This window comes from Coturnix japonica, unplaced genomic scaffold (assembly GCF_054131305.1).
Source record: "Coturnix japonica strain WE unplaced genomic scaffold, WE-NBRP24 Scf048, whole genome shotgun sequence".
In the NCBI taxonomy this organism is placed as follows: domain Eukaryota; kingdom Metazoa; phylum Chordata; class Aves; order Galliformes; family Phasianidae; genus Coturnix; species Coturnix japonica.
In genome coordinates, this window is record NW_028188951.1 from 2,296,125 (window position 1) to 2,317,160 (window position 21,036).

General features: G+C 43.7%; 2 protein-coding genes across 3 annotated transcripts; one reads left to right on the plus strand and one right to left on the minus strand.

The window, feature by feature from the left end:
• Positions 1-545: 545 nt before the first annotated feature.
• On the minus strand, positions 546-5,675 carry LOC107320240 (uncharacterized). 2 transcript variants are annotated; one of them, XR_001558189.3, is made up of 2 exons: positions 2,937-3,071; positions 546-692 (listed from the first exon to the last, which is right to left on the minus strand). XR_001558189.3 is itself a non-coding variant. In XM_085532219.1 (2 exons), exons 1-2 carry the CDS (start codon positions 5,446-5,448, stop codon positions 658-660), a joined length of 315 nt encoding a protein of 104 aa, XP_085388345.1. In that variant the 5' UTR covers positions 5,449-5,675; the 3' UTR covers positions 546-657. The 2 variants fall into 2 exon arrangements, 1 of the variants encoding a protein (XP_085388345.1); XM_085532219.1 differs by lacking the exon at positions 2,937-3,071 and adding an exon at positions 5,169-5,675.
• On the plus strand, positions 4,812-20,317 carry PPP2CA (protein phosphatase 2 catalytic subunit alpha). The gene is made up of 7 exons (XM_015875864.3): positions 4,812-5,119; positions 16,286-16,495; positions 16,927-17,100; positions 17,287-17,376; positions 17,810-17,971; positions 18,408-18,526; positions 19,133-20,317. The coding sequence occupies exons 1-7, from the start codon at positions 5,018-5,020 to the stop codon at positions 19,203-19,205; spliced, it is 930 nt and encodes a 309-aa protein (XP_015731350.1). The 5' UTR covers positions 4,812-5,017; the 3' UTR covers positions 19,206-20,317.
• Positions 20,318-21,036: the final 719 nt, after the last annotated feature.

The following is a 21,036-nucleotide window of genomic DNA, read 5'->3' on the forward strand; positions in this document are numbered from 1 at the left end:
TGGAAGGCACTGAAATTCTTAATGATAATATTCAAAGATTGAAGCACAGCAGCGAGTCTATCACAATGAAATCTGATTCAGTATTAGGTTAAAAATAAGGTCAGGTTATTATTTGTAACTAGTGATCACTAATAATACACTTGTTAACCCCAGTGAAACAATATCAGGGTCTAAGAATAAATGTTCCTATGCAGTGAATATAACACAGTTCTCCCTTGTCCTTTAGCACATACACAAATAGATTTCAAAAGAAATTTTTCCCTCCTCTGTCTCTCTATTCAAAGCAAGTATTTAAAGCAGCAGCCAGGACACTGCTCTGCTGAGAAGTGACGCTGAGCTGAGTGGCAAGGCAATAGTTTAGCACGGCACCTGTAGCAGATTGTGTGTACCTGCTTTGTCATGCAAGACATCTGTGGTATCTTCAAAACAACACTGGTATAGTATTAATGTGCTTCTAAAAGTCATGGGTACAAACCTCCCCAATTGGGTTCATGCTTCCTGTGCTTCAACACACTGACGGTGCTACAAAGAAAACATACATTTACCTGGCAGGAAAGAGGGGGAGGAATAGCTCACATTTCCTTGCTCCAATCCTTTTTGCACTTGTTATAGCTGAATTCTCCAGTTGCTTGAGCCAGATGAAGGTCAATAGGACAATCACTGTAATGTAGCACTAACTAGAGAGAAATAACCTGAGAGAAGAAAGAAAGAGAAAAAGCATTGGCTATAATGCAGAGAATCTCCCTCATTCACTCAAATAAATAGGCTACAGAATGACTACACTGGGTAGGTGTTGCCTGTCTTAAGTGTAACTGGAAATCCAGGACAAGAAAAAGCATCACAGGATAAAGGTAAGAGTCCTTTCTGTTGGCTGAGCTGCACTGTGTGCTTCTTCCCCATTATCACAGCACTTCACAAGGGCACAGTCAGGCACAGGTAAAATATGTCAGAGAGTCCAAGTTTAACATTCTTAGATCTGCAGGTAGGGAACTCAGTTCTCTGGATTTATGGGCATTGAATAGAATTGTAGCCTCATTAAAAAAACAAACAAACAACAAAACTAACTAAAACACCCAGTCCTCATAATCAACCCGAAGGTTCCTGAGCCATGTAAGCCAGCTGCCTTCTTTTGGATTAGTTTCCACATTTTCCCTTGAGTCAGTGTACTAACATGAGGAGACTAAACACATCCTGCAGAGGCTTTAGCCGTAATTCAGTTGTCACATTGTGTGAGAGATCTCACAGAAACAAGCGGAGCAATCCTCTGCCATGATGTTGCAACTTGGGAAAAAAAAACAACACAAGCACCTCTTACAAGTCCTGCATTTTTTGGATTCCCAAAGCAAATCATTTAGAAGGCAGAGATAGTGGTTACTCCATGGTATCCCGGCACAAGAAGCAAAGATAAGACAATAAAAACCTTGATTTACATCTCCATGACAACTGATTGCATGTATTAATTATGCATTGTGTTTCTGAGTGATTAAACATAGTTTATTGAATCAAAAGGCTCAAGAAAAGGAAAGCTTTCCCAAACAAAACCCTTGTGATGTGAGTTGTGCTGATCTGAGCATGACAGGAGCACCAGAAAGCCTCGAGTCCTATGGCAGAAACTTAGCAGAGCACTTCATGGATGTTTACAGTATTGGTTTAAAAGGAAGGAATTTAAGCATGCCCCCAAGTCTCCACTGAACTTGACTCTAAATGCTTCTGTCATGTTAACTACTAGCCCCTCAGTGGGGCTGAAATCATGTCTTTGTCTGTCTGGCAACAATAGCTAAAGGTCTGTCCTGGCATGGCAGCACCTGCAAAGTGCCCTAAAGATTTTAACACCTTACAGTGATGTGCAGTGTTTTCAGAACAACTTTTCCCTGGGTCATTTGACTATGAAGTATCTGTATTTATTGATCATTGCGCTTCACAGAAGCCATTTACGGGTGGAATCAGTGCATGATAAAATCGCTGACATACTGCGTGGACTCTGGAGTGAGTCAAACAGAAAGAAGTTCCATTTGCTCATGCTGACGTACCAAATATCCGACACAAATAGCTTTCTGTCTAGCTCCCATCTTTTGCAATCATTCTGCTAAGAATCACAAAGCTTATCTAACCGAAGGGGACCAATGAGACAAAGAACACACTGTATTTTGTTGCAGGAAGAGGCTGATGTCTCAACACAAAACATGTATTTTTGGCCTAATTTGATCAGGAAAGCCCATTTGCCCCCAGAGGCAGATGACATCTACAGTGAAACATCAACTTCTGCACTCATTGCTGACAAAAAACCCACATTAATATTAACTCACACATTAACCCAAGAAGTTAACCCTGGATTATAATTCTGAGATAGCACCTTTAGATAACACAGCATAGTATTCCAGCTCTGCACTTAGCACTGAACACCATAGCAACAGACTCTTCAGATACGCACTGGCAGATAACTCGGATCTAGTAAAATATTCACATAGAGTGCATGTAGACTGTAATGGCCAATCAAAACTGTGTTCACTTTGTTGTATGATGCCTCGCAATATAAACCTGCATAGTTTAAACACTGATGTCTTATACTGTGAAGGAAACGCTGGTGTTACTGCAGTAAGTGACAAAACAGTTGCAATTGCTAACATGCATGTGAATGGATTGGAGATTCGTACTAGTCTGCACTACTGTAGATGGTTTTGTAAGGAAAACAGAACCAGCTGAACACTCCATCCATGTGATGTGTGTGAGCACAGCTTTGGCAGTAACCCTTCCTAAGAAATGCCATCAACATGAGACGCTCGGCAGTGACTCAAGAGCCAGGACTGCACATGGCAGCACGGACAACCCTTGACTCATCACAGCACCCACACCCAGGACATCTCCTTAGCTACAAACCACACACATACACACACAGCAGCCTGGCACAAATAGTCAATACTAAGTATTGTTCCTACCTTGCCATGTACCTGAGGGACTGCCAAACCCCCAGCTGATGCAATGTGGCAGGTATTCTTTCATTATTTCCCTCTCCTTTGAAGGTTCTGATAACTATCTGGGAGAGAAGCAACCACAATTCACTGAGATATTGATTATGACTCTCAAGAAGGAGGAAGAGATCTGACATCTGATCCGAACGCAGTTTATGGGCTGAGACAACACAGGGATAAAGAATAGAGCAGGTTGTTTTAGATGGAACTCCAATTGTCTCCCTTCTATGTGAGCACCTGAATAACTGGATCCAAAATACTGCTGTGCCAAGTCCTCAGTTCTCTTCTAGTCAACGGCACAGCTTCAACTGCGAGCAAGGAACGATGAATCCCCTACCTCATGATGCTGAGTTGATAGCTAAGAGCTATGACTGCCTTTTCAAACAAGGAACCTTTCCATAGCAGAGTAACCCTAACACCAGGCTCCCATTAACCTATGGCAGGTTTGGGAGCCACCACAATTGCTTTAAAGACAGCAGCAATCACTATTGCAATCCGCATGGAGCACTGCCTAGTGCACATTACACGTGTTTTCTCTGCACATATCAGATAATACGTCACAGGACTTTGGTTGCAGTTTCATAAGCAAGTTAAGATTTTCCTGCTACTGAAGCTTTAATTTAAGAAATTTAAAAAAGAAAAAATCAGAAAGAATTCAGAACCTGAGTTTCACCAGGAATTCCTCTATCTCTATGAAAACAAAAGCTAAATACGGTCTTTAACTTGGCTAGTTAAATAAGAGAGGATTATTGCCTTATGTTCTTTCCAGTTGCTTGTTCAGGATTATTTGGGAGGCAATGAAGCAGTGCCACAGAGCAGATTCTTGCCATTTTTCAACAGATAACACCTCTCCTTTTACAGCTTTAAAATACAAAACCAGAGGCATCTGAGGATGCAAAATAGAGCCCCTGAAGAAAGGCATGCCAAAAAAATGCACATCTTATAGAGAGAGCATGACATGGAGGAACCGAGACCGACTGGTTACAGCAAACATTCCTTCCCCTTTGCTCACTATTTTGTTTCTTTGCCTCAATAGCAAGCAAAGAATTTAACCCTTTCCACTCACTGCAAGGCAAACCCGGCTGGAGACAAGTGACTCCTATTAAGCAGGAAGCCTTTGGTAAGTGGCTAATTCCAAAAGGGCACATTGGGCCAAATTCTGACCCACTTTATTGATTTTGTTGTTCTTTTAACTGATATTTCACACGCTTGATAAGTTACTGTAAGGAAATGCCACACCGGCAGCCCCGTCATTTAGGATGAAGACCACTGCAATACACGTTACACACACCGCACAGCGTCACAGTGTCACAGTGCGGTGCGGGTTGGCAGGGACCTTAGAGATCACCGAGTCCAACCCCGGGATTGGAGCCTCTGTGCTGCAGAGCGGCACTGCTACCACTTGCGCCACAGGGGGATTCGAACCCAAGGCCTCCAGCGTTGCAAAGTAGCGTCCTTCAGCACTGCGCCCTCAGTGTCACACCCCGCTCCCCCACACACCCATGAAGCCGTACCCCACACACTGTACAGCGCTACCCCCTATTTCCCCACCGCTCTCCCTCAGACCCGCCCACAGCCGCGCCCTGCACGGGCGGGAAAAGCTCATGACCCGCAGCTCCTCCCGCGCATGCGCACGAAGCCCCTCACAGCGCGCAAGCCCCGCTCCCCCCAGCCAGCATGCGCCGCGCATGCGCAGCATAGAGCTCCGTCTCTCCGGTCGGGCAGGTCCCGCCCATGTCGCGCATGCGCGGTCCGTCCAGCCTACTGCGCACGCGCCGTCCCCTCCCATGGCGGCGCCGTCCCCTCCCCGCAGTGTAGTGGGGCCGTGACGTCAGCAGCGGCGGCCATTACACGGGCAGAGCGAGGGTCGGAGCGCTCTGTTCGCTGCCGTGCGTTGGGCGCCGCTCCGCCCGCAGCTCCACGACCCGCTGCTGAGCCGCGACCACCGGGATCGCGTCGTTGGGGCCTTTGGGGGGAGCGGCGGCAGCTGGTGGTGAGGGGGAGGAGGAGGCGGAGGAGGAGGGGGCGAGCGAGCGGCTGCGTGCGGGATGGAGGAGAAGGTGTTCACCAAGGAGCTGGACCAGTGGGTGGAGCAGCTCAACGAGTGCAAGCAGCTGTCCGAGGGGCAGGTGAAGAGCCTGTGCGAGAAGGTGAGGCGCGGCGTGGGGAGCGGAGCGGCGGCACGGGGCGGGGCGGCACCTCCGGGGTTGGGCACACGGGGCTGTGAGCAGGACGGATCGGAGCGGTGCCGGGCAGTGGGTCGGCTCCACACATCGGCTCGGTGGGTCGCTCTGTTGGGCTCCGCTGGGCGCTGCTCGCTCTGCCCGGCGCTGGATGAGCCGCGGCCCCTCGGCGGGCATTGCCGCGGCCTGGCCCCGCCTCCCGCCTTTTCATCGCCTCCTAAAATGGCGCCGCTGCCGGGAGCCGCCGCCACAGAGCACGAGAGCCGCCGCCGGGCCCGGCCCTGCCGCTCCGCCATCCGTGCGGTGCTGTGCGGTGACACGGGGAGGCCGTGTAGGGCAGGGAGCGTAGGGCGCGGTGCGGGGCTCCGAGCTGCTGTGAGCACGGCGGATTATTCAGTTATTCATTTACCATACAAATATAGGATCGCGGTTATTTCTAATTGAAGCGGAATTTTAGATCGACCTGGGGAGTCGGGTTTGTTTTTTGTTTTTTTTTTTTCCAGAATAAAATGGCGCTTAGTGACATAAAGCTCGTGTCGCTGTTTATTGCTACGGTGACTGATGGGGATCCGCGCAGCACAATGATGTGCTGTGTGTGTAGTGTAGGAGCGGCTTCACATCGGCAACTGTGCTCTAGGAATTAAAGGAATAATAGCTGCAGTGGTACCCGGTTGTATTGTCCGGTTACAGTCTGTTTCTGAGCGGAATTAAATCCTCAGCCATCATGAGCCATTATTTTCCCTTCAATTACTGGAGGTTTTATTTGTGTGCACCTTTAGATTGAAGGAATTGCCTTTTTTGGGGGAGGGATCTAGAAATCAATGCGTATGGAGGTTATTGATGCCCTCGGTCCTAAAGAAGGCTGCGTGCCTATCACAGGAGGAAACAGGGGTATTTTAAGGTTGGCACCATGCCTTCAAATAGTACAGCGTGTTGGTTTAGAAGCAGATTGTTTCCAGAGGGTTGTATGTGGACTTAGAATTAACTTGCAGTGCTTTTGGCCATACAGGTTCTTGTTGTGTCCCACATTTCAGTCGCCTCATATTCCAGCAACTCAAAATCAAAGCCGTTAGATATAGTTTGTGTGTTTAACGTGGTGTTCCAAGCAAGTAGCAGGTTAGGGATTGTTTCCCTTGTGTGTCTTTAGTGCCAGCACTCTGACTTTTTCCTCGTGTCCCATTTGCCATCACTGATGTGCTGATGGAAGGGCTGAATCCTGGCTGGGTATTTCTAATGTGGTTGTATGGCAATCTGTAAAAACCCGAGGAATAAATGAAATTCTTTGCATTTAGTGGATGCTGTGGATAGGTGAGCAGTAGACATGCCAATAGAAACCGCACAAAAGGCACCATAGTCCTGTTCATAATCTGTGCGAGGATGGAGGTGTCTTCATTTTTTCCTAATGAAGAATTGAATTAGTCTATTTCTGGCTGAGCGTGTAATGTTCATCACCAGAATAGATTCATGACACTAGGAAAGAAAAAGCTGTTCTAACCTGAAACGATTCTGATAGGTTCAAGGCAAGGAATCACGAGGCAGGTGGGCTCTGTAGGAGCAGCAGACTCTGTTGGAGAGGCTGGAGGAATGATAGGTGATGAGCTGCAGGAATTGTTTGGATGAAGGAGTTGAATTAGGTTACAGAAAGCTGCCTGTTCGACTGCTGCATTGAGATGAAAGGCTGCAAGGACAGGAGAGAGGCTGATGTGAGAATACCACTGAGCAGCAGGGATGGTTTGCCACAAGTTGGAGCCAGCTCCAGACCAAAGGTGGAATGTCTTTGGGCAGCATGACACTGTGCTTGAGATAAAGCTCCCTCTCTATTACTCGGTTGAGGTCAACACTTTGTGAGGTACATCCAGGCTGTTTGTATTAAGGGTGATAACTACTGGTGGATTTACCAGCCCCTGTTAGTGGTAGGTGAGATGCTGTGTCAAGCTTTCCATTGTCCTGTCCCCCCCATGGGTTGCTGTGTTCCCAAAGCAGGGCATTAGTTGAATTCTGTGCCTGTCTGCAGAGGTTCCTCATTTATCCTGTTCCCAGGCTTCCAGCACCAGCTCTCTGCAGTACTGAATTATGATTCGTGTTTTGATTATTGTCTGCAATCACACCCAAAGGTTATGATTTTCCATAGAGAGCTTAGATGTTAAGGGTGGTGTCAAACATAGTCACTGTTTCAAATGATGGGTGCAGACCCTATCTGACAGAAGCTGTCATTCCTCACTGCTCTGAGCTGTAGCTACGATAGAAAAAAGTAATCCCTCTTGTGAAGGCTTTTCCCCATAACATGCTGTTTATTAGGTGATCTTCTGACTGGTATTTCTGGATCTTCTGAGGCTTCGTGTGTGTCTAGTAAGACGAAGCCTGAGGGCTCTGTTGTGTTTCAGTATTGATAGCAGAAGAACACAACAGCTATTTGCAGACACAGTGCAGTGCAGCACAGTAACTCAGTGTGGCCATTCATGCATCGCAGTTACTCTCAGTGCATCCTGTGTTGTGCCTTATTACCTTGGTGATGGTACCTGGTAGAAATGTCTTCTAGAGCCAGGAATAATTTGTAGCCACAAATAATAGCGACTTTCACAGACCTGAAAAAAGTCTGAGTGACAATTAGAAGAATTTAATGTGAATATTTTCTATTAATTTTGCTACACCAGTGACAGGTTTTATGTGCTTTAAGTATTTCTTAACTGTTAGCTTTGAAGAGTTGTTATAAATATGTGCCTTACTCAAGTATATGGCATTTATAATATTGGCCACATTTGTCCTGCTGAGGCTGAACTGTTCGCTGTCTGCTGTCTGTGTACAGGAGAAAGGAAGTCCTTTATGGCCAGGTGAGGTTATTTTCCACTGCCCACTTAGAACAAGGCTGCTGTTCTTTCCCATCCTTTGTGGGAAATGGTCTCGATGGGGCTGTTGTGATGTGCAGCTCAGGAAAGGTGGGCTGGCGATCCGGAATGGAACACAGGGATGAGCAGAGCTGGTGGATGCAATCCCCATTGGTTATTACAGATTGTATCTCCCTCTGTGTGGAGATGTCTGGGAATGTCTTACTGGGAAGAGCTGGGCCGAGTGGGTTTGAACACAGCACCCAGTTTCCTGAGGTTTTACTGCTGACTGCATGGATGGTGCTGCCATCTAGAAATGCCTTAACTGAATGAAGTTCTTGTATCACTAAACCCTTTTCCAGAAGCCTCGATTGACACCTTGTCTCTGTAGCTTTTGATCGGTAACAAAGTTTGTGAGCTCACTTGCTATTTTGTCTGTCACCATTGCTAACTTCCCTAATATAAGTGTTCCTGGGCCCTGCTGATTTCTGGTATGTTGCTTGTCAGTGGTGGCTTTTTTCCTCCTGTTACCTGCCACCTTTAACACCAGGTCTCAGATTTTCTGGGACTAATTGCCAATGAGAACAAGCCAAACGTGTACTTGCTACAGCTGTACGGACTGTTTGAACTCCTTCAGCTTTCTCTAAGCACCGTGCTTGTAGGAGGGCAGTGTGTTACTGATACAGCTCGCTTTTGGGTCAAAAGAAAAACCTGTGGTCAAAGTTCACTTCTCATGTAGTACAAGAGGAACAAGTTTTGTGAAGCACGCTCTGTTTCAAGCTGTTACTGCCCTGACATCTCTGCCACACTTGTTCAGAGGCACTGTTCCTTTGTCTCCTTGGTACTGGCTTTGTTCAGGACATGCTGCCTGTCCCTGCGCTTCTGACAGAAGAACAAGTGTGGAATGCACAGTGTTTCATGTCCTGTTTGCTGCCACATTGGCTTATGGAGTCAGTAGAAAAGAAACTGCTGGTGGCAGGAGGGCCCTCTTCACTTGTTTCTATGGCCTATGGGAGGACAGAAGACTGGGGACTCCTTTGTTACTGCCTCTAGTGTAGCTGTTGATGCTTCAATCTCTGGAGCATTACAGGTGAGAAGGTTTTTGTGACATTTTAATAACTGCTTTAGGTTATTGAGGAATGCTTTCACAAAGAAAGAAACTCCCCGTGTTCTTACGATAGCATTAATATAAAATGGAAAGCGTTCCCTTGCACAGAACACATTGGAAGTGTCAGCCTTGCTAGCCTTGTCACCTAGTTCTGATTACAGTGCTTTGGTGATGTGTGAGAAATCTGACTGATGCACATTGCTTCTTGTAGCACCAGCAGCTTTCTCTTCAGTATTCTGTGAAATCAGTCGTGCTGGTGTTAGTACTCCTTCCTTTTAATTAGTTTTTACTCACCGCATTCGTTGTAATCAGATGGAGTGAAAGATATCCCAGCGGTGTCATTTTGGGCATAGCTTAAAATAACAGAAGTGAGCGTTTGTAAGTCAGAGCAAGTTTGTACTTGAGGTTGTACAGTGTAAGGATAACGACACAGACAAGGCTGTAGATTGATGTCCCTTTTCCAAATCTACCTCTGGTAAAGCTGCTGCCTCCCAAGATCTGATGACAGTGCTGCTCTGTGGTTGCTCCCGGGCTGTGCTCAGTTTAAGGCAACCCTGATGACTAACAGCATAATAACCTCACCTGTCTGGCTTTGGCATGAGTTACAGAGGCCTTGTGCATGGCTCTGCTGAGAGCATGGAAGGAGCAGTGATAACATTTTCCTTTGCACTTAGGGCCCCTTAAACACTACACCAGCATTCAATAACACAGTTGTTACTGTAGACTTCTTTCTTTAGGCAATACGTTAAGGTGGAAAAAGCAGGTAGTTTATCCCTGGCTAAAGAACAAATAGCAGAGCTCAAGTCATCAGTTGAGCAACTCTCGGATATTTCTGCAGGGTATATAGGAAATACCTTCCAGTGCAGGTGTTGAGTCCTTGCTCACTGGTTTTGAAGTACATCTCTTTGGTTTGACACATGTTCCTGCCCAGCCTTCCAGCTGATAGCACACTGCATTAACAGCACTGTGCCCAGCTGGGGATGGGGTTATTTGAACAAAAAGTTTGAACAATTTTTGAATTTACCACCAGCCAGATTAGCTTCATTTCTCAGACACACTAGTAAAGGAACGGCTTCAACCTACTTCTTTTTCTAATTGCTGGAGTGGTACAAAATGAATTCAGCTTGCTCCTATGGATAGGGTTGAAGATTGTCTCTGTAAGTGGTCAGCTTCGTGCATTATTACTGTTACTCTTCTACTGGGATCTCCAATATAGAGAGGAACCCATCTGGTCTTCCTGATTTATTTGACTTCTTGTACATTCCTGAAGGTTTTTTTTTTTTTCCTAGAGTGTTTAAAATTCCAAGTTTAAGGCACAAAGATACCTTGAATATTGTGAAATGATGATGACAGAATTCTTTGGGGGATGCCCCTTCCTGTCCTCATTTTCTCTCTGGTCCACTGCTGTTATTAAAATAGCACTTCCTCTTCTCCTGAATCCCTCTCCCAGGGAACCAGCATCCTTTTCAGTTACTATTCAATATCTAAGGCTGCTAATGTTTTTTGCAAATTGAATTTGAGGGGAATATCAAGACTGTAGAAAGTGTCCATCATTGTTTTGCATTACAAAGGAATAGAGAATTACTTGGCAGAAGTTTACTGCCTGCACTCATTTTTACAGACCTTCTAGAATTCACAGGAGAAATAAAGTGATTGTCTCATTCAATCTTGCATGCAGTGCTGGCGTTAGGATTGCTGTCTTGGTTGGCCAGTGTCTTGTTTATTCACTTATTCTTCAAATCAAATAGAAGTTGCTAAAAGAGTGAGGCAGCAGATGTTGCTCTGCTGTAGAGTGGCAAAGAAAGGTACTTAGCTGTGTGTTGTGAAATATTAAGCTGGTTTGTGTTAAGCTTTTTGGGTTAGGTGTCTGTGGTTTGCATACACAGTCATTGAGATAGAGGCCGCTATTTTGTACACTTGGAGTTTAAATACAACTTCTGAGTTCATTTGTTAGTTCTATTTGCCCAAGCCTGAGAAAACTAAGGGCCATAAATAAGCAGTGAGTGCATTGTGACACGTATTGCCAGGAGCTGTGCTGTGATTGAGCTGTTCCTTCACCTCATTCCAAACCTCCAGCAAGGCCTGCAGTGACTGACCTTAGCGCTGCTGGTACAGGTGCTGCTCACCAGAGCAGAGCAGATAGGATGCTCTCTGTTTCAGTCATGGGAGAGTATGGTGCTGTTGTTAGTGCTTTTATGTTGGATGGAAATTCTGTTTTTACTTGCTGTAGAATAGTAAATAATTCAATGTTAATTGAGACCTTTGAGTTTTAATTTTATTCCTGCATACGCATTCACATTGAACTCCTTAGTGGATTCTGACGTTCACAATAAAGCAGGTGTCCTTTTGTGCCGTGTGGTCTGACTGCTGCCTTAACATCTTCACAGGAGGATGCTGTCAGGGCCCTGATGTCTCTACTTTTTAAACAAAAGTCAGACTATAAAACGAAACCCCTTTTGTTCTAAAAGCAGCCCACGTTTGACCTGAACATCTCCCCTCTGCAGGTAGGGGTTGGGATCACTTGAAGGAAACAGGAATGCATTTATTTTGTGGAAGAGCTGCTGACTTTGCACGGAACTGGGATCCCTTCCAGGTGGTGATGCTGGCCGGCTAAAACCAGCCTCCATCCCAATTAGCCGATCATTGTGGCTTTAGTCACATCCTGTGCATCTTGACGACAGGAAGCTATGGGTGTGGCTGAAGTCTTCGATCTCAACAAAATATCTTTATGGTAACCACAGATGTGTGACTTTGTCTTGGTTACAGTGGCTGCCTTTCTGTACGAGCTTTATTAGACAGCACGGTGCCTTACAGCTCTGAGTTTTGGTCTTCCAAGAATGCATTACAAATTTCCACAGTGACTGCAGAGCTGTGCTGTCTCGTTAAAGTGATGCTTATGTTTCCTTTTCTGAGTTAGTATTAATCTTCTGATAACTGCTTTATTGCACTGATTCAGCACTGCACAGCAGTTTCAAACATTGTTTTTATGGCTCAGTAATGTTTCCTGCTTTTATTATTTCTGTATGATGTGCCTTGCAGTAGGTACTTGGTTTGAGCTACAGAGCTTCTGCTAGAAGGTAATGATCTGAGGAAGGGTAGGCGTGAAATAAATTGCAAGTTCTGGAAACAAAAGGGAAATTGTATAGTGGTGAATTGAAGAGATTGTTCAGAAATGGACCAGCTCAGATTTGCTTTATGAGCTAAGGCAGATGATGTATTGTGCTTATGAAGCAAACTTGCCTGCCCTCAGCAGTGTGAGAGTGGCTGTGTTGCAGCCCTCAGGCGCTCAGCTCCGAGCTGTGATCTGTGTCTCGTTGGGCAGAAGTTTAGGCAGAGTGAGGGGAAATGGGAGATACCCAGAGTGCAGCAACAACTGCCTTTCATTAAATAAAACCCTGCAGGTCTGAAAGTCAAATCCCAATAGCTTTCATAGCCAGACATCTTGTTTGGATTTTCTGTGCCCCAGCCTGTTATAAAATGTGGTGTTTGCTTGAATCTTTCTGCTTTAAAACAATGGAACTGATTTTTGTATTTTAAGAATGGGGTTTTTCTGTTTGTTTTTGGCGTATAAGATGATGCTTTGTGAAGAATCTAAACACAATGCTTTGCTGTTCATTTCTTGGTTTCGAAGATATGCAGCAGTCCTGGAAGGTTTGGGTCCTTAAATTGCAGGCTTTATTTTCACCCAGTGATACTTCTGTTACTATAAAGTGACAGTGTGTTTTCTTGTGCCTCTAAACTAGCATTAGTTTTACACCAGCCTTCTGGCTCTTGATTGAGTTTGCGCAAGTTGCTTTTCCCCCAGAAAAACAGTTGAGTAAGCAGATAGTGCAGGTAGAGAGTGAACTGCAGTCACTGACTGCGCTGACGTGTGTTTGATACGTGCTCACTGTTGGAACTTGGGGATTGCTCTCAGTGTAGCACGTGACTTTCCACATCAGCAAGTGCTGTGTAGGACAGATTTTACCGAGTTCTGCTACTTTTTTCCTCGTGTCTTACAGCTGCATGCAGGGACTTGTCATTGAAGCGTTGCATGCTGCTGACGTTGGGCATTTGCTTCAGTTTATTGACTTTCTAGAATGTAGAATACAAGTTAAACTTCCCGTGGAGTCCTGAGAACCGAAGACCTGCAGAAGCTCAGAGCTCTTTTAATGTTAAGAATTGTTAAGCAGTGAAAAATGTCGAAGAAACAAAAACACTGTAAGCGCTGGAGACAAATCCTGAGTTTCGGGATTGCGTAACTGTTTATGTAGAGATGGCAGTGAAACGCCAGTGTTTCAAAATGTTACTGTCAGAACACTGTCAAGTGTTGCACTGCCATCCTTGGCAGCAGGTCACAGGGCTCTTGAAGTGGGAATCAGGTGTGCCTGGTGCTTCCCTGCTCCTCCCTCATCAGGCGGCCTGACTGAGCAGTGCTCCGCTCTGGCAGTGTTGGAGGCTGCTGCAGTGCTCTGCTGCTTCCCTGCTGCGGATAGGCACAGGGGCTGCTGGTGGCACATCCATTTCAGGTGGGGGAGCTCAGTAATGTGACTGAGCTGATAGCATCATCCTGGGTCTTGGGGATCAGTCAGTGGGGAGTGAAACCACGTAAGTGCATGGGTTGGTGTGTGGTCCTGTACAAAGCTGGAGTCACCTGTGCTTCAGTGTTATTTGGAACAGCTTGACTTTATGAATGTAACCTAACTGTATTACCTCTACTCTTGTCTTGCCAGCTGGTGTTTCTGTAATGTCACAGTGTATTCCAACAGTTGTGACTTTTTTCATAGGAACTGAAAATGCAGAAACAGGGGACAGCTCATTTTTAGAGCCTCTTGTACTGCTGAAGCAGTTCAGTGTGTGCCTCTGCTAATGCTGTGGGACATAAGACTGTAAATGGGCTAAGCAGTTCAGAAGTTGGTATTTCATTAAACTCATTTTAAGAACATGAAAATATTTAGATGACTACAGCAGCCTCCTTTTGCTGCAGGATTTAAATGGAGATTGCTGTTTTGCAAGTTGACCTGGAACCGTCTTTTCGTATCAGAGCGGCTGTGTGACGTACCTGTGTGCTCGGCCGTGTGCAGATCTGAGGGATTTAATATTTCACAAACTGAGGAAGCGACAACTCGGCAGAGAATGATGCCGTTTTAATCTCGGTCAGCATAAAAGTTGCAAACCTTTGATGAAAAATGAATGTAGCATTCCTTGTGTGATGCTTCCAGTGCATTACAAAAATAGGCAGCAGAAAGCACTCTAATTAAAGAATGCTTTTTTATACTGAAGCGCTATAAGTCTCTGTTACTTTCTCTGTCAAAAGGAGAGCTAGGCTGGGTAATGCTTCTGACTGTAATGGTGTATTAGAGGAGGCTCAGGCTGTTAGAACACCTCCAAAACATCCGGTGAGTGTCACTGCATTAAAATGAACTTAAGTCAGACCATCTTAAAATAAATGGATGTTTTTAGCATCTACCATGAGCCGCCAGCGGCCCATCTTTGGCACTAGGCACAACGTGAGTGGAAACTCATATGAGCTTGGCTTCTGTTGTAAGTATGTCTGCAGAGTCGTTTAACTTTGTTACTCGTGATTTTTAATATCTCAAGCAGAGTGTTGTGCAGTCCTTAACCATGACTGTGTTTTGCACTTCTTCTCAGTGTTGAATGGAATCTTTGCATCTCTGTCATCCAAGTGTATGTTGCTGGTACTTGGTGTTTGAAGTGGCTGGATAATGCTTAGGAGCAGTGAGACCACATCTGGGGGTGTCCATTGGTGTCCAGCTGATGGTCTCACAGCTAGAGCGGGATTTGGACAGAGCAGCTGGTTCCTTAATGAGCCTGGTTCTTGTTGGGACCAGGCATTTAATCTCTGGTTTAGCTTTTAATTTCAGATATTTCATTCCTAACCTTCCAAATCTCCTGCTTTTCAAATGGTGATGATTCTTTTCCTACAGTGCCTCAACATACTTCGCTGCTTAGCAGAAAGCCTTGAGAACAAGTATGCAGCTTTAGATGTCACCTTAGGTTTGAGTTGTCGGGTGAGGTTTGAGAAAGCAGTGAGGGAGATGACCCTAAAATGAACGTGGTTTTGCTCTTCCGCCCATCCCTTATGCTGCTGTGTGCTTTGGGGTATTTGGCATTCACTGTGGCCGTGTGCAGGTGGTATTTAGTGCTGCTACTGTGTGTTCTGTGTAATGGAGTAGAATGCAGCTTTCATATTCTAGGTAATATAATGAGGTCAAAAACATCATTTTGATTAGGAACATTGAAAGGCTTAAGTCTTCCTAGATGGTAACTTGTAAACTTGTTACTATTTATATTACTAATGCCTCCAATACTTCCTTGATTTAGAAAACTATTGTGGCATGTATTTATAGCTTGTTCTCAGAGCAGTTACCAACAACTGGCATCATGATGAGAAGATTGAGGCATTCTGGCAGTATTTCCAAATTACCTTTTTGATGCTATAATTAACTTGTGCTGTCGGGATGAATTACCCTCGTCAGCAACTTCTGTGTGCGAAACTTTGGGGAAGATAATGATGAGAACAGAAATTTGCTTTTTTACTTCAGCTTAAAAAGGGCGTATTTGTGCATACGTAGAACACGCACAGAGTTACTGTGTGGTTGGAAATACCTCTGAATGTTGGTTGAGTTCTGGCTTCAGGTAGGATCCTCTACTGTATTCAGAGAGATGCACACATGAGTAGCAAACTGTCATCTCACTTCTGAAGCAAGATGTGAAATACGGAACCCTGCTGGAGCTCTGTCTGGTTAACACAGCCATGCTCAGCTCCCAGACTTGGCTGTGACTGAGTTCAGGCTTTGGAAGAGTTGGGAAACAGTTATTTGTGTGATTGTAGGCTTACTACAAACGTTACAGTCCCAGAGATGATGGTCATTGGTCTGAAGGTAGTTGTGCTTCCTTTCTTGGAGCTGCTTTATAGAACATGCTATTTTTTTCTATTCTGGAAACTAATTCTGAAATTCCCCCTCGCCCAGCATCAAATAGGTAAAACCCAATTCTTTAAAAAAATAAAAGTACTTTTAACAATCTGTAGCACAAAGCAAAGCCTTTCAAGTAGATAAGCTCCTATTCCATTTGCTTCAGACAAGGACGAGAGTTCTTAGAAAGGGCAGATAATGTTGTAACGTTGCAAATGGTAGAGCACAGTGTCGTAAAAACTGCTCACAGATGATCTTAAACTTCTCGGTTTTTGTTTTTCAGGCTAAAGAAATTTTGACAAAAGAATCCAATGTACAAGAAGTGCGATGTCCTGTCACGGTCTGTGGGGATGTGCACGGACAATTTCACGACCTCATGGAACTCTTCAGAATTGGAGGCAAATCACCAGACACAAATTATTTGTTTATGGGGGACTACGTTGACAGAGGCTACTACTCAGTCGAAACAGTCACGTTGCTTGTAGCTCTTAAGGTAAACTTTCTTCTGTGCCATCCAGTATAAAATGTGTTGTTACTGTTCTGACTGTATTTGGTATCAGTTATCAATTTACTGCAAAGGTAAACCTATATAGATTTAGTGCTTCTGAAAAGCCCGTGTCACTTCTTCTAAAGGAAGCACTGCATTTATTTTTGTTTTCTTTAAATTGGAAGTAGCAGTCTCTAAAAATGTGAGGTAACAGCTCGGGGCACAGGGATAGTGAGGTCTGCACTTTATTTCCAGGCATCTGGCAACTGAAGGGTGCCATCATTCAGCTGTGGTTTTTTATTTTTCCTTTAATGTTGTGATTTAATTTTTTCTTATCTTTTAATTGACATATTTTGGGGAGGGGAGGAAAAGCAAACTGTGGTTTTGGGAAGTGCATACTGTCATGCCTCTAAAATATCTTCAATTACTGTGTTTAGGTCCGTTACCGTGAACGTATCACAATTCTTCGAGGGAACCATGAAAGCAGGCAGATCACACAAGTATATGGTTTCTATGACGAGTGTTTAAGAAAATATGGAAATGCAAATGTTTGGAAGTACTTCACAGATCTTTTTGATTACCTTCCTCTAACCGCCTTGGTGGATGGCCAGGTAGGTTGAACTTGGATAAAGTTAAATGTTGCTGGTTGTGAAGGGAGCTGTTAATGCTGTATTCAGTGAGTGCTCAGCTTGAAAGCAATCTCAAAAGTTTTCTGAATTGTTAATACTAAACAGATGTCATTTTCTGTACCAATAAATGCAAACAATTGGAATTTCATCCATCATCATCTCTTTCAGATTTTCTGTCTACATGGTGGCCTCTCTCCATCAATAGATACGCTGGATCACATCAGAGCACTCGATCGCTTGCAGGAAGTTCCCCATGAGGTATACTGAAAATTGTCTTAACTCGCAGTGGGATTCATTATTCAGCATGTGTTGGGTATTTTATGTATACAAAGGCAGAAAATCAGGTTCAAAATGATGTAGCAATTTGAGAATGCCTGTCTTGCCCTGCTAGTCTTCTGGAGGAAAATTAAGGGACGCATTCTTGCCTGAAGTTGCTTTAATATCTCAGAGGTGAGAGCTACTTCTGTGAATTTTTCTTTCATTAAAATTAACTTCCTTGTTAGTATTTCAAGCTTTAACTACACTAACTATTGTAGGTGGCAGGTGGGGTTTTTCTTACGTTATTTTGCCAAGCCTTAAAGAGATGCTGAGGTGTGAAGGGACAACGTGAGTGTGTAGGTTATGTTTTTTGTTCTTGCCTTTTTTTTTTTTTTTGCTTCAATTTATGAAACACTTTCCAAATCTCTTACAGGGTCCAATGTGTGACTTGCTATGGTCAGACCCAGATGATCGTGGTGGCTGGGGAATTTCTCCTCGAGGTGCAGGTTATACATTTGGACAGGATATTTCAGAAACCTTTAACCATGCTAATGGCCTTACGCTGGTTTCAAGAGCCCATCAGTTGGTAATGGAGGTAAGCAGCAAAGGCTGTGTGTTTAAGCTGTTTATAGTGTAGTCAGTTGTTGTGGTGCCCGAGATGTGCACTTGGCCTCTTTACAAGGTTTGTGTGTGGTTTTCTTCTTGGTTGTTCCTAGAAGTTAACCTCTAATCATCAAAACCAGAACCCACACCTTTAAAACATCGTGTAACTCAGAATTGGTATTTTAATTTTTAACAAAGTAGTGGAGAGAGAAGTCTTGCTATTTTTTAAATGTGCTTATCTAATGCTTACTATAGGATGATGTTATATGCTATGGTATGCAATTCCTATTTTCCCTTTTCATTTGAGAAGAGAAATAGACACAGAGCTTAGTGTTACTTAAAACTGCAAAGCCTATGTAGTTTAGTAGTAAGTTACGGGGTGCAACAAATGAATGTGGTTTTCCTAAATAGTTTATTTTCCTCTCCAGGGGTACAACTGGTGCCATGATCGGAATGTAGTAACAATTTTCAGTGCTCCAAACTATTGCTACCGTTGTGGCAACCAGGCTGCAATTATGGAACTTGATGATACTTTAAAATACTCCTTGTAAGTACGCTTAGAAATGAGGTCTGTGTTGCACATGATTTTAAGATCTAATAAGTGGTATTTTGCTACAGTAACTAATTGTGGTTTTGAGGTAGGGTTTTTACCCTGTACACCTTCAGGAGGTGACCTGACAGTGGAATGGTTGGGCTACTCATATGTAAGAAGCTTTACAGTCAGATATTGGAAACTGTTGTTGCTGACATCTGGACAGCTGTCATTAAGCTCATTACATACAATAAAGTCAGAGTTTAATGAAATACTACAGAAGTATTTCATTTTAAGTTGGATTACCTGAGGTAATTATGCCCACCTTTAAGTCTAGGGCAAGAGACTGACAGTCTTGTTAGGATGTTGACTTCTGGAGCTGCTGTAGCAGTTTTACTAATAAATGAGGAATTGTATAAAGTACTGTGTAAATTAACTCTTTGATAATTACTGGAGGCTCCTAGCGTCTAGATGTATACTGATATCTGACCGGTTTGAGTCGTAAAGCCAAGATTTGTTTCTTCCAAGTGCATAGAAATAATCCATAGATAAGTTTAAAATACTTCTGAAAAAATACCTGCGTGTGAATGGGATGCTGCCATTAATACGTGTGCTTCTCAGTTTGCAGTTCGATCCAGCGCCGCGCAGAGGTGAACCGCATGTGACTCGTCGCACCCCGGATTACTTCCTGTAAAGAGATTATAGACCTGTACAGTATTGCCATGAACCATATGTTGACCTAAAGAAAATGGGAAGAGCAACAGTAACTCCAAAGTGTCAGAAAATATTTAACATTCAAACTTGTTTTCACATGGACCAAAAGACGTGCCATATTCAAATACAAAGCCTCTTGTCGTCAACAACTGTGACCACTTTAGAATGAACCAGTTCATTGCATGCTGAAGCAACATTGTTGGTCAAGAAACCAGTTTCTGGCATAGCGCTATTTGTAGTTACTTTTGCTTTCTCTGAGAGACTGCAAATAATAAGATGTAGACATTAACACCTCGTGAATACATTTAACTTTCCATTTAGCTATAGCTTTATTCAGCATGACTGTAGATAAGGATAGCAGCAAACAATCATTGAAGCTTAAAGAACATTTTTAAAATAAGTACCAAGGCTTCATATTTGTTCTGAAACTTGTTTGTTTGTTTTTGTTTTCAGGGAATACCGTTTAATTTAATTGTATTGATTTTTTTTGTCTGCACTCAGTTCCCTTTTCCACTCTTTGCCCAGCCATTTTGTCCCTTGTAATTGTCGGAGCTTAGTGAGTTACTTTGAACAGAACTGTTTTTTTTCTGTAAAACAATGTTACTGCAGGACGGAGCTGCAGTGTTTTTCATAATAAACTTGTGAACTAAGTATGGAAAAATGTCAAATTCTAATTGCATCTCAGGTCAGCTCTGGTTTAATAAACGAATGCACAGCTGGGTAGGTTTTATAAACCTGGAGAGAAATTTCCACCGGAAATAATGGAAAAAACAAAAATGAGGTGATTGGAATGTGCTGGAAAACTGCGACCTTCTGAATTCTGCCCTGGTGAGATGCCCGGTCCTGCGGTGTGATGTAGCTGAGAACAGAGCTCACTCACCACTGAAATGTTGCTCTCTTTTTTTTTTTCCCCTCTTGGTGCTCTGTGAAATGTTCAGAAGTAGAAAAATACAAATTAACTGATCGAGCATGGCTGTTTTTCAAGTGTAAATCTGAGTTATTTCCATTGTAGGTGCTAATACTTCAGAAAAAATCTGAAAAACTAAGAATAAAACCAGTTTTCTAAATATTAAAGGAATAACTTGAAATTCAGTACTATGTGTATTGCCCAGGCTTCCGTTACAAAGCTAAGTGTGATTTGTGTTAACTTCTGTTTAAAAGCTTTTTCTTTCCCCTAATCTGAATCTGGTGACGATTTTGTTCAAAACACATTCAAATGTTCTGCATTATTAAGGCTCCTGCTTGCAACTTCTTACTGGACACATCTTAGAAGAGCTTAGTTGGCTGTTCGAAAGGAGGCCCCAATGCTATTCAGACTGTTTAAAAGACTCTGGCTTTTGGGCTCAGTGTGACAAAACAGAGGGGTGTTCTTTCTTATACACAGAAATGTGTGCAGGTCTGCCTTCACACACTTTTTTCCTTGCTTTTCTGAGGTTTTCTCTTGAAGGGCTGCGTAATTGTCAGACTTGCAAGACACTTCACAACTCATTAATTCACACCTTTTCTGGAAGGTTTGAGGGGTTACTTTTTTCTTTAGCAAAAATTCTACCTTCAGGTGGAGCTCCAAACTGTTTCTGGAAAGCTCAGTCCTGCTGAAGCGTGACCTTTTACAGGGAGAAGAGCATTCTAAAGCTAATGCTCACGTGGAGGTGTTCCTTTTGTTGTTGTTTATATCTCATATGTTGGGAGCTTTTGATCACTAACAAAAAGAAGCTCCTTTGCTTTAGATAGTAGTTCATTAAGTTCCCTTTCCTCTCATTTGCCTCTTGTCCTTCTGCAGATAGAACTTTGTGCCTTCATTGATACAGTTC

What these genes read in the sequence shown, in the direction of transcription:
- PPP2CA (XM_015875864.3), top strand. Translation starts at nt 5,018, where the DNA reads ATGGAGGAGAAGGTGTTCACCAAGGAGCTGGACCAGTGGGTGGAGCAG. An exon ending in CGTTGCTTGTAGCTCTTAAG is followed by an intron (nt 16,496 to 16,926) that starts GTAAACTTTCTT and finishes TACTGTGTTTAG; the next exon opens with GTCCGTTACCGTGAACGTAT. An exon ending in TGCAGGAAGTTCCCCATGAG is followed by an intron (nt 17,377 to 17,809) that starts GTATACTGAAAA and finishes AATCTCTTACAG; the next exon opens with GGTCCAATGTGTGACTTGCT.
- LOC107320240 (XM_085532219.1), bottom strand. Translation starts at nt 5,448, where the DNA reads ATGGCGGAGCGGCAGGGCCGGGCCCGGCGGCGGCTCTCGTGCTCTGTG. An exon ending in CCGTGTGCCCAACCCCGGAG is followed by an intron (nt 693 to 5,168) that starts GTGCCGCCCCGC and finishes TTCTTCTCTCAG; the next exon opens with GTTATTTCTCTCTAGTTAGT.